A 9,749-nucleotide genomic window follows, 5' to 3' on the forward strand; every position below is an offset into this window, starting at 1 on the left:
GCATGGAAAGGAAAGAAGAAAAGGAGGACTGAGAATCACAAAGGAAACCAAAAAATTAGAAAGGACTCCATCCGCAGTTTGGGCTGGGCCTCAGAAAGAGAAAGGACTGGAAGAGAAAACAAAAATGTCGGCATGGTAGGGAAGCTTGGGATAGGATGAGGAGATCCAAGTAATAACACAAAAGGCTTCATTTGCAGCCACAGGCCTCTCCATCTTCCAATGATGAGAAGTGTACATCCAACATTAACACACCCATGATCCACTAGTCTTCTTTCGCTTTTCCTCCTCTTCTAAACTGCTTTAGAGTTGGCCCCAGAATTAGGCCCTAAGGCTGGCCCTAGTCAGCTGTCTGCCTTGTGTCTTGTCTGCTCTACCGACAAGACCAAGATGAAGTGACCCAGACCTTCTTCTTTTCACTAAGTAGTCTATCTATCCTTTTCAAGGGAACATTTAGCTGTGGAGCAAACACTTATACCCTCGTCCTACTTCGAACATTCACAAACCTATAAGGGGAGGTTTCACCTTAAAGGCATCCTCCTCCTCCCCCTCTTTCGGGTCAATTTAGAAGAAGCAGAGAGTACTGCAGGCATATGCCACTTGTAGGGCGTCAAAGTGCCCTCCCCACTAAAGAGAAATAACCACTCAATGACTTGGAAACAAGAGAGAGGTTGAATAGAGGTTTAAAATCAAATCAGTATTTAAAAATTACTTCTTCTAAGTATTCTCCTTAAACGGCCTGTTTGGTGCAAACTACGTCCCCGTATTTGAGGAAGTCGAGAGACCTTCAAGGGCCCTCTCCCGAGACGAAGTGGACGGACCGCGAGCGTCTCCTCTTGCCGGGGTGAGCCTGGGCCGCCGCCGCCGCCGCCGCCGCCGCGGGAGTCACGAAGCCAGACGCGGCGCGTCTCCGCCCAGGACTCGGGAGACTGCAGCAGCGCGCGCCGTGGCCGCGGCCCGGGCGGCTCCTGGAGGCTGGGAGGAGACGCGACTCCCGCAGACACGTGACCTCCTCCCAGCCGCCGCTTCCCGCGACCCAGATCCGTCCCCGGAACCCGCGCTGTGCGGGGCGGGCCGGGGTGGGGGTGGGGGGGACACGTAGCGACGGCCCCAGTCCCTGCTGCGCCCCTGTGCGTGTTCCTTCGGCGTACTTCTCCCCTTGGTTCACGCGCCGCTGGCAGTAAGGAAGGTTTCGGGGATAACCCAGGAGAATTGAACCTTACTCTTGCTGCAGGAAGGAAAAACCTTTGATTTTTAGATCTATCTACTTATATAAGAGAAATCAACATATATTCTCTCCTTTCCTCCCCCAGCAGAGCCGAGTGGCGGCAGCAGCGGGGCGGGAGCCCTGGGAGTCCCGCAGGACGAGATTCCCCACCCCCCCCCCCCCCCCCCCCCCCCCGGCCTCCAAGGCCCCTGGTCGCCCGCTGCGTCGGGCGGCGTGGGCAGTGCGCATCTCTGGGCACCTCTTGGTAACTCTCGCTAGCAGTGAGTCATGCTCCCGGGATGGCTCTGGGGAAAGATAACCCGGCTCGTGCTGGCTTGCGCTTCCCCGCGCCGAGCGCCGCTGCTACAGGGCGAGCGCGCGCGCGCACGGGTTCCCCGCGCAGTGATGTGGCAGCAGCGGCAGGTCGGATCACGTTGCTGGCCCTGTGCTGGTACCCGTTTGAGACAGGATTAAGGAGGGAGGCTTTGGAGGTGCCAGCGGTAGTAAACGTGGGCTCTGCACACTCCCGGCGTCGCTTATCACGCCGCGGGGGGCGGGGGGCTTGGTGGGGGGGGGAGAACCACGCAGCAGCACCCGAGGCGATGAGGGGCGACGGAGTTTAGCTGGCGAGCGATAATGCTGCATTGCTTTTCCGCGGTAGCCCCTCTTGTGCCACCCCTCCTCCCCCCTCCCTCCCGCCGCGTTCCTCTGGGAGCACCAGAGGCCCCAATCGTCGTCATCTGTTTCTGTGATTAGTGGCACCGCAATTCCGGCTGCTGCGGGAAGTTTGGGTGGCTCAGGGACACCGTGTCGCCGAAAGACACTTGGATTGCGACATTCTGACCCAGTGACTACATTTTCATTTATTTTAAATCCTTCAGGGAGCGGATTTCAAGTTGCCCCATTAAGGGGCAACCTCCAACCGGGGCCAAGGGGTCCCCCCAGGCCACTGAGCGATGAGCAAACAAGTCTCCACATGTTCCTTCGGGACTGAAGTTTACCCACCGTGAATTCTCTTTCCTTTCTCTGGTCCAAACCACCAGTGCAGTCGGTGGCGAAGCAAAAAGCCACGTTCACGTTCCTGCACCGTAATGACGGACGAACTGAGGGAGTAGCATTTCCGAGCCGAGGAAGCCCGGGCTGCCCCGCACCCCCGGCGCCTCCTCCCCCTCCCCCAGCGGACTGCAACGCCTTTGGGAAGATGAATAGCTTGGCCGAAGTTGTTTTTCCTTTCCGGTGGCCCTGATCAGGTGTCCCCGCCCCCTCCTGCCTTTCGCCTTCCCTCACAGCCTGCTCCCGACACCCCCTCCTGGCCCGGCCCCTCCTCCCCCGCCCCCCTCCGGGCTGGACCGCGGATGGTACGTTCCGCACGTGAGCTGGGTGCTGGTCTGGCCGGCGACGCGCGTGCCCTGTGGCCAAACACTGCCCGGAGTGAGAGCAAACTACCAGCGCAGTGGGGCCGGCGCGAGTGTGCGTGCGTGTGTGTGCGTGTGTGCGAGAGAGCGAGCGCGGTGGGAGGGGGGGAACCAACTGCTTCACACTTTCAACACTGCACTGAAGAAGGGAGAGAGAGAGAGAGACTGGAGACGCACAGATCCCCCCAAGATCTCCCAAAGCTATCGTCCCACAGATTATAGAACAGAACCCCAAAAATCGAAACAGAGGAAACGGACAGCGGTTGAACATGGACGAAGGAATTCCTCATTTGCAAGAGAGACAGTTACTGGAACATAGAGATTTTATAGGGTAAGGTGCACGCACCCTTGCGAATATCTGTCTAGGCTTCAGAGTGATTTTTTTTCTTCTCCAGAAAGTGGTATGGAGCGGGCAAGGGCAGTGCCCCTCCCCGAATGGGTGCCTGATGCTGATTTCTGTTTTGCAGACTGGACTATTCCTCTTTGTATATGTGTAAGCCCAAAAGGAGCATGAAGCGAGACGATAGCAAGGTAAGTGTAAGTTTCCGATGTTCCCCATAACCTGCCTGGATAGTTAATTAGGGTCATTGATTTCACAGCGAAGCTCTGCCCGCAAATATATTCCAGCCCTTGAGCTTCCCCAACTGTGAATTTTAAGCGGTTTGCTGGATACTCTCAGGGGGAGATTAAACATCACACCTGAATTCAAATTGCATTTCAGAACAGTCCAGAGGAAAAGGTTTCTTGGGCATAGTTTATCACATAATATGGGGGGGTTTTCTGAGGGGGGGGTTATTGATTTATCCAATAAATGTGTAGCTTATTGTTTTCTTTCTTCCATGATTGTCGTATATTAAGGATACCTACAAATTACCGCACAGATTAATAGAAAAGAAAAGAAGAGATCGAATTAATGAATGCATTGCTCAGCTGAAAGATTTACTGCCTGAACATCTGAAGTTAACAGTAAGATGCACATTTTCATTCTTTGCTGCTCTCCAAGGGCGTGTTAATAGCTTGGTACTACTCCCAGAGATATAAGAATAAATGTAAATATCATATGCCTTACAACTTGTGCTGTAGTGTAGAGTTTCCCACAAACTCAAGAGTAGGTGCTCACAACTGAAGGCAAGAAATCATGTATAACCCGTCTTCTGGAAAGCTCAAGAAGTATAGGAATAGCACTTCTTTCAGAATGTTTGCTTAAGTTGCTGTGCTGAGTGGAGAGCCAATCAAGCCAAATGTGTGTTTTTGAGTAACCAAGTGCCCCCTTCTCTTTTGCACCACTGCAGACTCTGGGGCATCTGGAGAAAGCGGTAGTCTTGGAATTAACTTTGAAACATTTAAAAGCTTTAACAGCCTTAACCGAGCAGCAGCATCAGAAGATAATTGCTTTACAGAATGGTAAGTCAGTTCAGGGAGGCCAACCCACCCTGATGAAGCTGGGCAGCCCACAGAGGGGCAGTGTTTAGGACTCTGCCCCCACCCCCTTCCTTGGGCCCACGGGCTCACTCTCATTTGTTAAATTGCTTATACTTTCCCTTCATTGGAAAGTGCCCATTTCCCGAAGCATCCCAGAGGCTTTCAGCGGCTCAGAGGAATCAGATTTTTCTTTAAAGTCGCGGTTGCGCTCTCCACTTTGGTTTTTCAGCTGGGAGTAGGGCGCCCCCTTGCTCCCCACCCCCGCCACCACCCCCCACCCCCCTACCCCGGCAACCGGTGGATTATATCACCCGAATACAGAGGAAAAACCGAGATCACTTTAGTCAATGTAGGGCCCACGTGATAAGCAGATGTTTTAACGTCGGTATTTTTCTTCTTGCCTCCATTCCTCTGCCCCCACCCCCACCCCCTTCCTCCTCCTAGGGGAGCGATCTCTGAAATCGCCCATTCAGTCCGACTTGGATGCGTTCCACTCGGGATTTCAAACATGCGCCAAAGAAGTCTTGCAATACCTCTCCCGGTTTGAGAGCTGGACGCCCAGAGAGCAGCGGTGTGTCCAGCTGATCAACCACTTGCACGCCGTGGCCACCCAGTTCTTGCCCACCCCCCAGCTGTTGACTCAACAGGTCCCTCTGAGCAAAGGCACCGGCGCGCCCTCGGCCGCCGCCCCAGGGTCCGCGGCCGCCCCCTGCCTGGAGCGCGCCGGGCAGAAGCTTGAGCCCCTCGCCCACTGCGTGCCGGTCATCCAGCGGACTCAGCCCAGCGCCGAGCTCGCCGCCGAGAACGACACGGACACCGACAGCGGCTACGGCGGCGAGGCCGAGGCGAGGCCGGACCGCGAGAAGGGCAAAGGCTCCGGGGCGGGCCGCGTCACCATCAAGCAGGAGCCCCCCGGGGAGGACTCGCCGGCGCCCAAGAGGATGAAGCTGGATTCCCGCGCCGGCGGCAGCGGCCTGGGGGGCGGCGCGGCGGCGGCGGCGGCCGCGCTCCTGGGGCCGGACCCGGCCGCCGCGGCAGCGCTGCTGAGACCCGACGCGGCCCTGCTCAGCTCGCTGGTGGCGTTCGGCGGAGGCGGGGGCGCGCCCTTCGCGCAGCCCGCCGCCGCCGCCGCCGCCGCGGCCCCCTTCTGCCTGCCCTTCTACTTCCTCTCGCCTTCGGCGGCCGCCGCCTACGTGCAGCCCTTCCTGGACAAGAGCGGCCTGGAGAAGTACCTGTACCCGGCGGCGGCCGCCGCCCCGTTCCCACTGCTGTACCCCGGCATCCCCGCGCCGGCGGCCGCCGCCGCAGCCGCCGCCGCCGCCGCCGCCGCCGCTGCCTTCCCCTGCCTGTCCTCGGTGTTGTCGCCCCCTCCCGAGAAGGCCAGCGCCGCCGCCGCGACCCTCTTGCCGCACGAGGTGGCGCCCCCTGGGGCGCTGCACCCCCCGCACCCGCACGGCCGCACCCACCTGTCCTTCGCCGGCGCCCGCGAGCCCGGGAACCCGGAGAGCACCGCTCAGGAAGATCCCTCGCAGCCAGGAAAGGAAACCCACTGAATCTTCGCCCCCTTTCTTAGACAGGACGAGGGTTCACGCGGAATGATAATATTAATAAGTTGAAACACCCTTAACGTTTTTAAGGGAGGAAGTGTAATAGATGCACGACAGGCTTTTAAAACAACACAGGTGTTTCGTGTACATTTGGAGTTCCTGTTTTGCTCATCCCTCACCACCCCACCCTCCGCACACTAACGTCCCTTTCTTCCCCCACCAGCTCTAAAAGAACCTCTGCGATATTGATACTTTCTTCTTTAAAGAATTCGCCCAAATAAGTTTTGCCTTCCTTTAGGCCATGTTCCATTATCTTTTAAAATACAGAACCTAATTCTGGAGGAAGAAGGGTCTGCTCTGTGGGTGCGCTGATTGAACCAAGGTAGGGGAAAGGTGGCGGAGGAGTTGACCTCCAACAGCCAGCAGGTAGTTATTATCTGCCTGTCGCAGAGCTGTCCCACCGGCTTCAGGAGGCTTTCCACAACCAGTAAGAGGATCTTTTAGAATTGAATTTACTCTTCAGTATTTTATAATGTTCAGCTTTTTTTAAAGGCGTATATTTTTCAAAGAGGAAGAAGTGAAAATGCAGTCACTTACGTTGCAACCTATTCTGAAGTGGTTTGAATGGTATCCCTTAGTAACTTGCTCTTGTTTAAAGAGACTCGGAGTTGGGCCGTTGTCAGAACTGAGTCAGGGAAGGAGATGGATGAGGAAGGCCAGAATCATTCTTGGTACACTTACTAGCACTTTATGGAGAAATTGACCGTGAATCAATTGACGTGTCTTAATTTCATTCGTATATATAGTACTATATATATATATATAGTACATCTATTCCCACCTTGTCATTATTTAATTCACCATATTCCTAAATTTTTATAACCTTGCTGTAAAAAAGGAATGTGCACTGAACTTAAAAACAAAGAAAACAAATCCAAAATGATTTATCCTATATTCTGTTAAATAACAAAAGGGGAGGAAAGCATTAAACTGGTCAGTTTTGATTGGAAAAGCTCTAAAGATGTGGAATGAAGCCCTGTGAGGCCTTCCTATCTCCAAGTCTATGTATTTTCTGGAGACCAAACCAGATACCAGATAATCACAAAGAAAGCTTTTTTAATAAGGCTTAAACCAAGACCTTGTCTAGATATTTTTAGTTTGTTGCCAAGGTAGCACTGTGAGAAATCTCACTTGAATGTTATGTAAGGGGTGAGACACAACAGTCTGACTATAAGCGAAGAAAATATCTGGGTCTTTTAGTCAGTTTGGTGCATTTGCCGCTGCTGTTGCTTTGTTTGCCTCAAACGCTGTGTTTAAACAACGTTAAATCGTAGCCTACAAGGTGGCTCTTATGTACATAGTTGTTAATACATCCGATTAATGATGTCTGACATGCTATTTTTGTAGGGAGAGACTATGTGCTAATGATATTTTGAGTTAAAATATCTTTTGGGGAGGATTTGCTGAAAAGTTGCACTTTTGTTACAATGCTTATGCTTGGTACAAGCTTATGCTGTCTTAAATTATTAAAAAAATAAATAAATACCGTCTGCAAGAAACCAGCTGGTTTAGAAAACTTTAGTATGTGAAGATAAATGAGAAATTATCTTTATATTCTAGTATTTTCAGCCCTCCATAAATTCTATTACCTAAATATTGCCACACTATTTTGTGATTTTAAAATTCTTACTAAGGAATAAAAACTTTAATATACGATATGAGATTGTCTACTAATTAAAAAGACATAATGCTCAATTAGTTTTAAGGTATCTATGAACTTAGGGATGAAAGTTATTAACGTTCTCAGATGTACTTTGTCATTGGCTTGATATCACACGTTTCCAGTTTCTTACAAGCCTCCAAGCTCTGGCCGTGTCTACCTACTTGTTTCCAATGTATCTCAATGAAAAATGCAAAAGAAAACCCTACCAATCACTTGCGTGGTCTGTTTATGTTAGACCAAATTTACTAATGTTTTTGACTGATGAATTTTTCACTTCTCATCTTGACTCCAGATAGACTTTTGTATGGTCTGGCATTTCTCCTTCACTGGGTCCAGTATAAATACACTGCCACTTAGGGGTGCTTAACTTCTCCTTATATTTTTAGCTCCTTAACCTTTATAAAAAGAATTCTCTTGTGGGACTTAATCATGGAATTCAAGGAAAAGAAATAATTAGATGTAGACTTTTCTCAGATTCATAACCAAATTTGTGATCCGATATGTGAAGGATTGTCAATTTTTAGTTTCAATAACGTTCTTCACAAACCCCTTGATTTTTGAAAGGTGTTGAAATAATAGTCAAAATTTATGAGACGTAGAAAAAGTGCTCCCTCTGCTGACTTACCGCAACCAAACTACAAGTCCTAGAATGTGGAGCCAAAGGAACCTCGGAGATCAGTTTGTCCAGCCCCCTGCATTTTATAATATGAAGCCCAGAGATATCATATATCCTCCTAACATCAGATAAACAGCTACCCCGAGCCAGCACAAAAGGCCAGATCTACTGCCTCCCCCAGTCAGTAAACTACCTCCCACTGCAGCATCTTCAACCACATAAACTGAATTTGATTGGGCAGCATTCGTGAAACGTCATAAATAAAGCACAAGAACAAAGGAAATAAAAGTTACCATTAGAAAACTATGTAGGATTTTTGAGCATTGTAATGTACTGAACTTAGAAAAATATTGTCTAAATCAGAATAATGGGAAAAAGTAGTATCTTAAATATTTTGAGCTACATTTTAATGCCATATTGTAATAATATTAGTTTCACAACCAAAAAAGATTCAAAGTCAATCAGAGAACCATAAATGTTTTAGCATTTGTATAATATGGTATAATAAAGTAAAAAACCTTAGGGTTGGGCCAGATTTTACAGGTCAGTTATTTAGTCCAAATGCCTATATACTTACATAGTAATAAGATAAAGTTGGTGAGAACAGAACTGCAAAATAATATTTTCTATGTGGCATCTGAAAATTGTTATTTTGGTAATTGATTATGTCATGAATTAAAACACTGGAGTAATGACTCCAGTAATGATTCACTAAGGATGGTCCTATACCTACAGCGGTGAAATTTTAACCAAAATGTGTTGTAATATATGTGATTTTTCAACTTAAGACAAATATGAATCGTGGGTTAGTGCTGCTTTTATACATATAGTATATGCGTAGTATTATGCCACTTGATTTTGCATACATATATTTCTCAGCAAACGTTATATTGAGTTGATAAGCGGCCTTTTCTGCACAAAGAGCTAAGGCACTAGAAACTACATTTTTAATAGCTATTTAAAGTGTGACTGGAGTTTTAGTTCCTATCATGGTGAAAACTATTTTTCATTTAGTTCTCTGTTATTGGCCATGCAGGCCATAAGTCTGGTTATTGCTCATCATCTGAGATTTGTTCAAAAGTAGGTAAAAGAAGCCTCAGCCTATTTCTGAATATGTCACAGGTCAATTTTGAAGCTCTCCATGGAAGATGATTGCCAGTTCTGAGATCCTTAGAAGACAAGGCTGGGCAAACATACTAAGGCCTTTAGATAGAAATGAACAGAGCCCTCATGAACCGATCAAGGCCATTATAATGCCGAAAGCTGGCTGTACTATTGTGATAATAGTCTTTTACTTCAGATGGCAATCTGATGTTTTTCATTAAACAAAAATTCTTAATCTCAGATCAATACCCATTGTTCTGTGTTGCTTTACATCAGCTCAAAATGGATATACAGTGTAGGCTAAAGTCCAGTGGAAGTCCTAGTTTTTCATAGAACTTACTAGAAGATTTACACAGAAAATTATCACACATTTCCTGTGACAGGATGAGATTTATACTGAAAAACATGTTCAGCGTGTACTTTAAAAATAGGCTCCTAGAAAGGAGTTGGACATTTGTCTTATAATTGGGTTGCTTGCACTAGTTCAGTGATTCTGTATTGGAAACTCCAAATGTAAAACTATAACTTTTTTTAAAAAGTTGATATTTTAAAATTCTGAATTCAGTGATGCCCAAGTTATCTGGCCTCAGGGAATGATATGTGCCCCATGAAACAATGATTCAGAAAACTGAAGCTTTTATGTTCAAGTGCCAATATTGTTTATCTTTTCTTTTTTTCCTTACATTCTTTTAGTGGAAAGCTTACCAAAATATTACAC

At 48.5% G+C, this 9,749-nt stretch overlaps 2 protein-coding genes across 3 annotated transcripts in view; one reads left to right on the forward strand and one right to left on the reverse strand.

The window, feature by feature from the left end:
• The window catches only part of SSPN (sarcospan), a 113,758-nt gene extending 111,403 nt beyond the window's left edge, over window positions 1–2,355 (reverse strand). Inside the window, exon 1 of one of the 2 annotated variants that reach the window (XM_035028044.1) lies at window positions 2,210–2,355. The gene's annotated coding sequence lies outside the window, so the exon portion shown is untranslated. Of the gene's footprint in view, window positions 1–782; window positions 943–2,209 lie in introns of those variants that run through there. The other variant, XM_035028043.1, reaches the window with a different exon arrangement.
• Window positions 2,356–2,451: 96 nt separating this feature from the next.
• Window positions 2,452–9,277, forward strand: BHLHE41 (basic helix-loop-helix family member e41). The gene is made up of 5 exons (XM_035028039.1): window positions 2,452–2,950; window positions 3,087–3,150; window positions 3,478–3,585; window positions 3,912–4,023; window positions 4,486–9,277. Exons 1-5 carry the CDS (start codon window positions 2,889–2,891, stop codon window positions 5,592–5,594), a joined length of 1,455 nt encoding a protein of 484 aa, XP_034883930.1. The 5' UTR covers window positions 2,452–2,888; the 3' UTR covers window positions 5,595–9,277.
• The last annotated feature ends 472 nt before the right edge of the window (window positions 9,278–9,749 follow it).

This window comes from Mirounga leonina, unplaced genomic scaffold (genome assembly GCF_011800145.1).
Source record: "Mirounga leonina isolate KUSES-001 unplaced genomic scaffold, KU_Mleo_1.0 Mir_201, whole genome shotgun sequence".
In the NCBI taxonomy this organism is placed as follows: Eukaryota; Metazoa; Chordata; class Mammalia; order Carnivora; family Phocidae; genus Mirounga; species Mirounga leonina.

Bases quoted from the DNA above. Each gene is read 5' to 3' on its own strand.
- BHLHE41 (XM_035028039.1), top strand. From the start codon at position 2,889: ATGGACGAAGGAATTCCTCATTTGCAAGAGAGACAGTTACTGGAACAT. The intron at 2,951-3,086 runs GTAAGGTGCACG...TCTGTTTTGCAG, and splicing joins GAACATAGAGATTTTATAGG to ACTGGACTATTCCTCTTTGT. The intron at 3,586-3,911 runs GTAAGATGCACA...GCACCACTGCAG, and splicing joins CTGAACATCTGAAGTTAACA to ACTCTGGGGCATCTGGAGAA.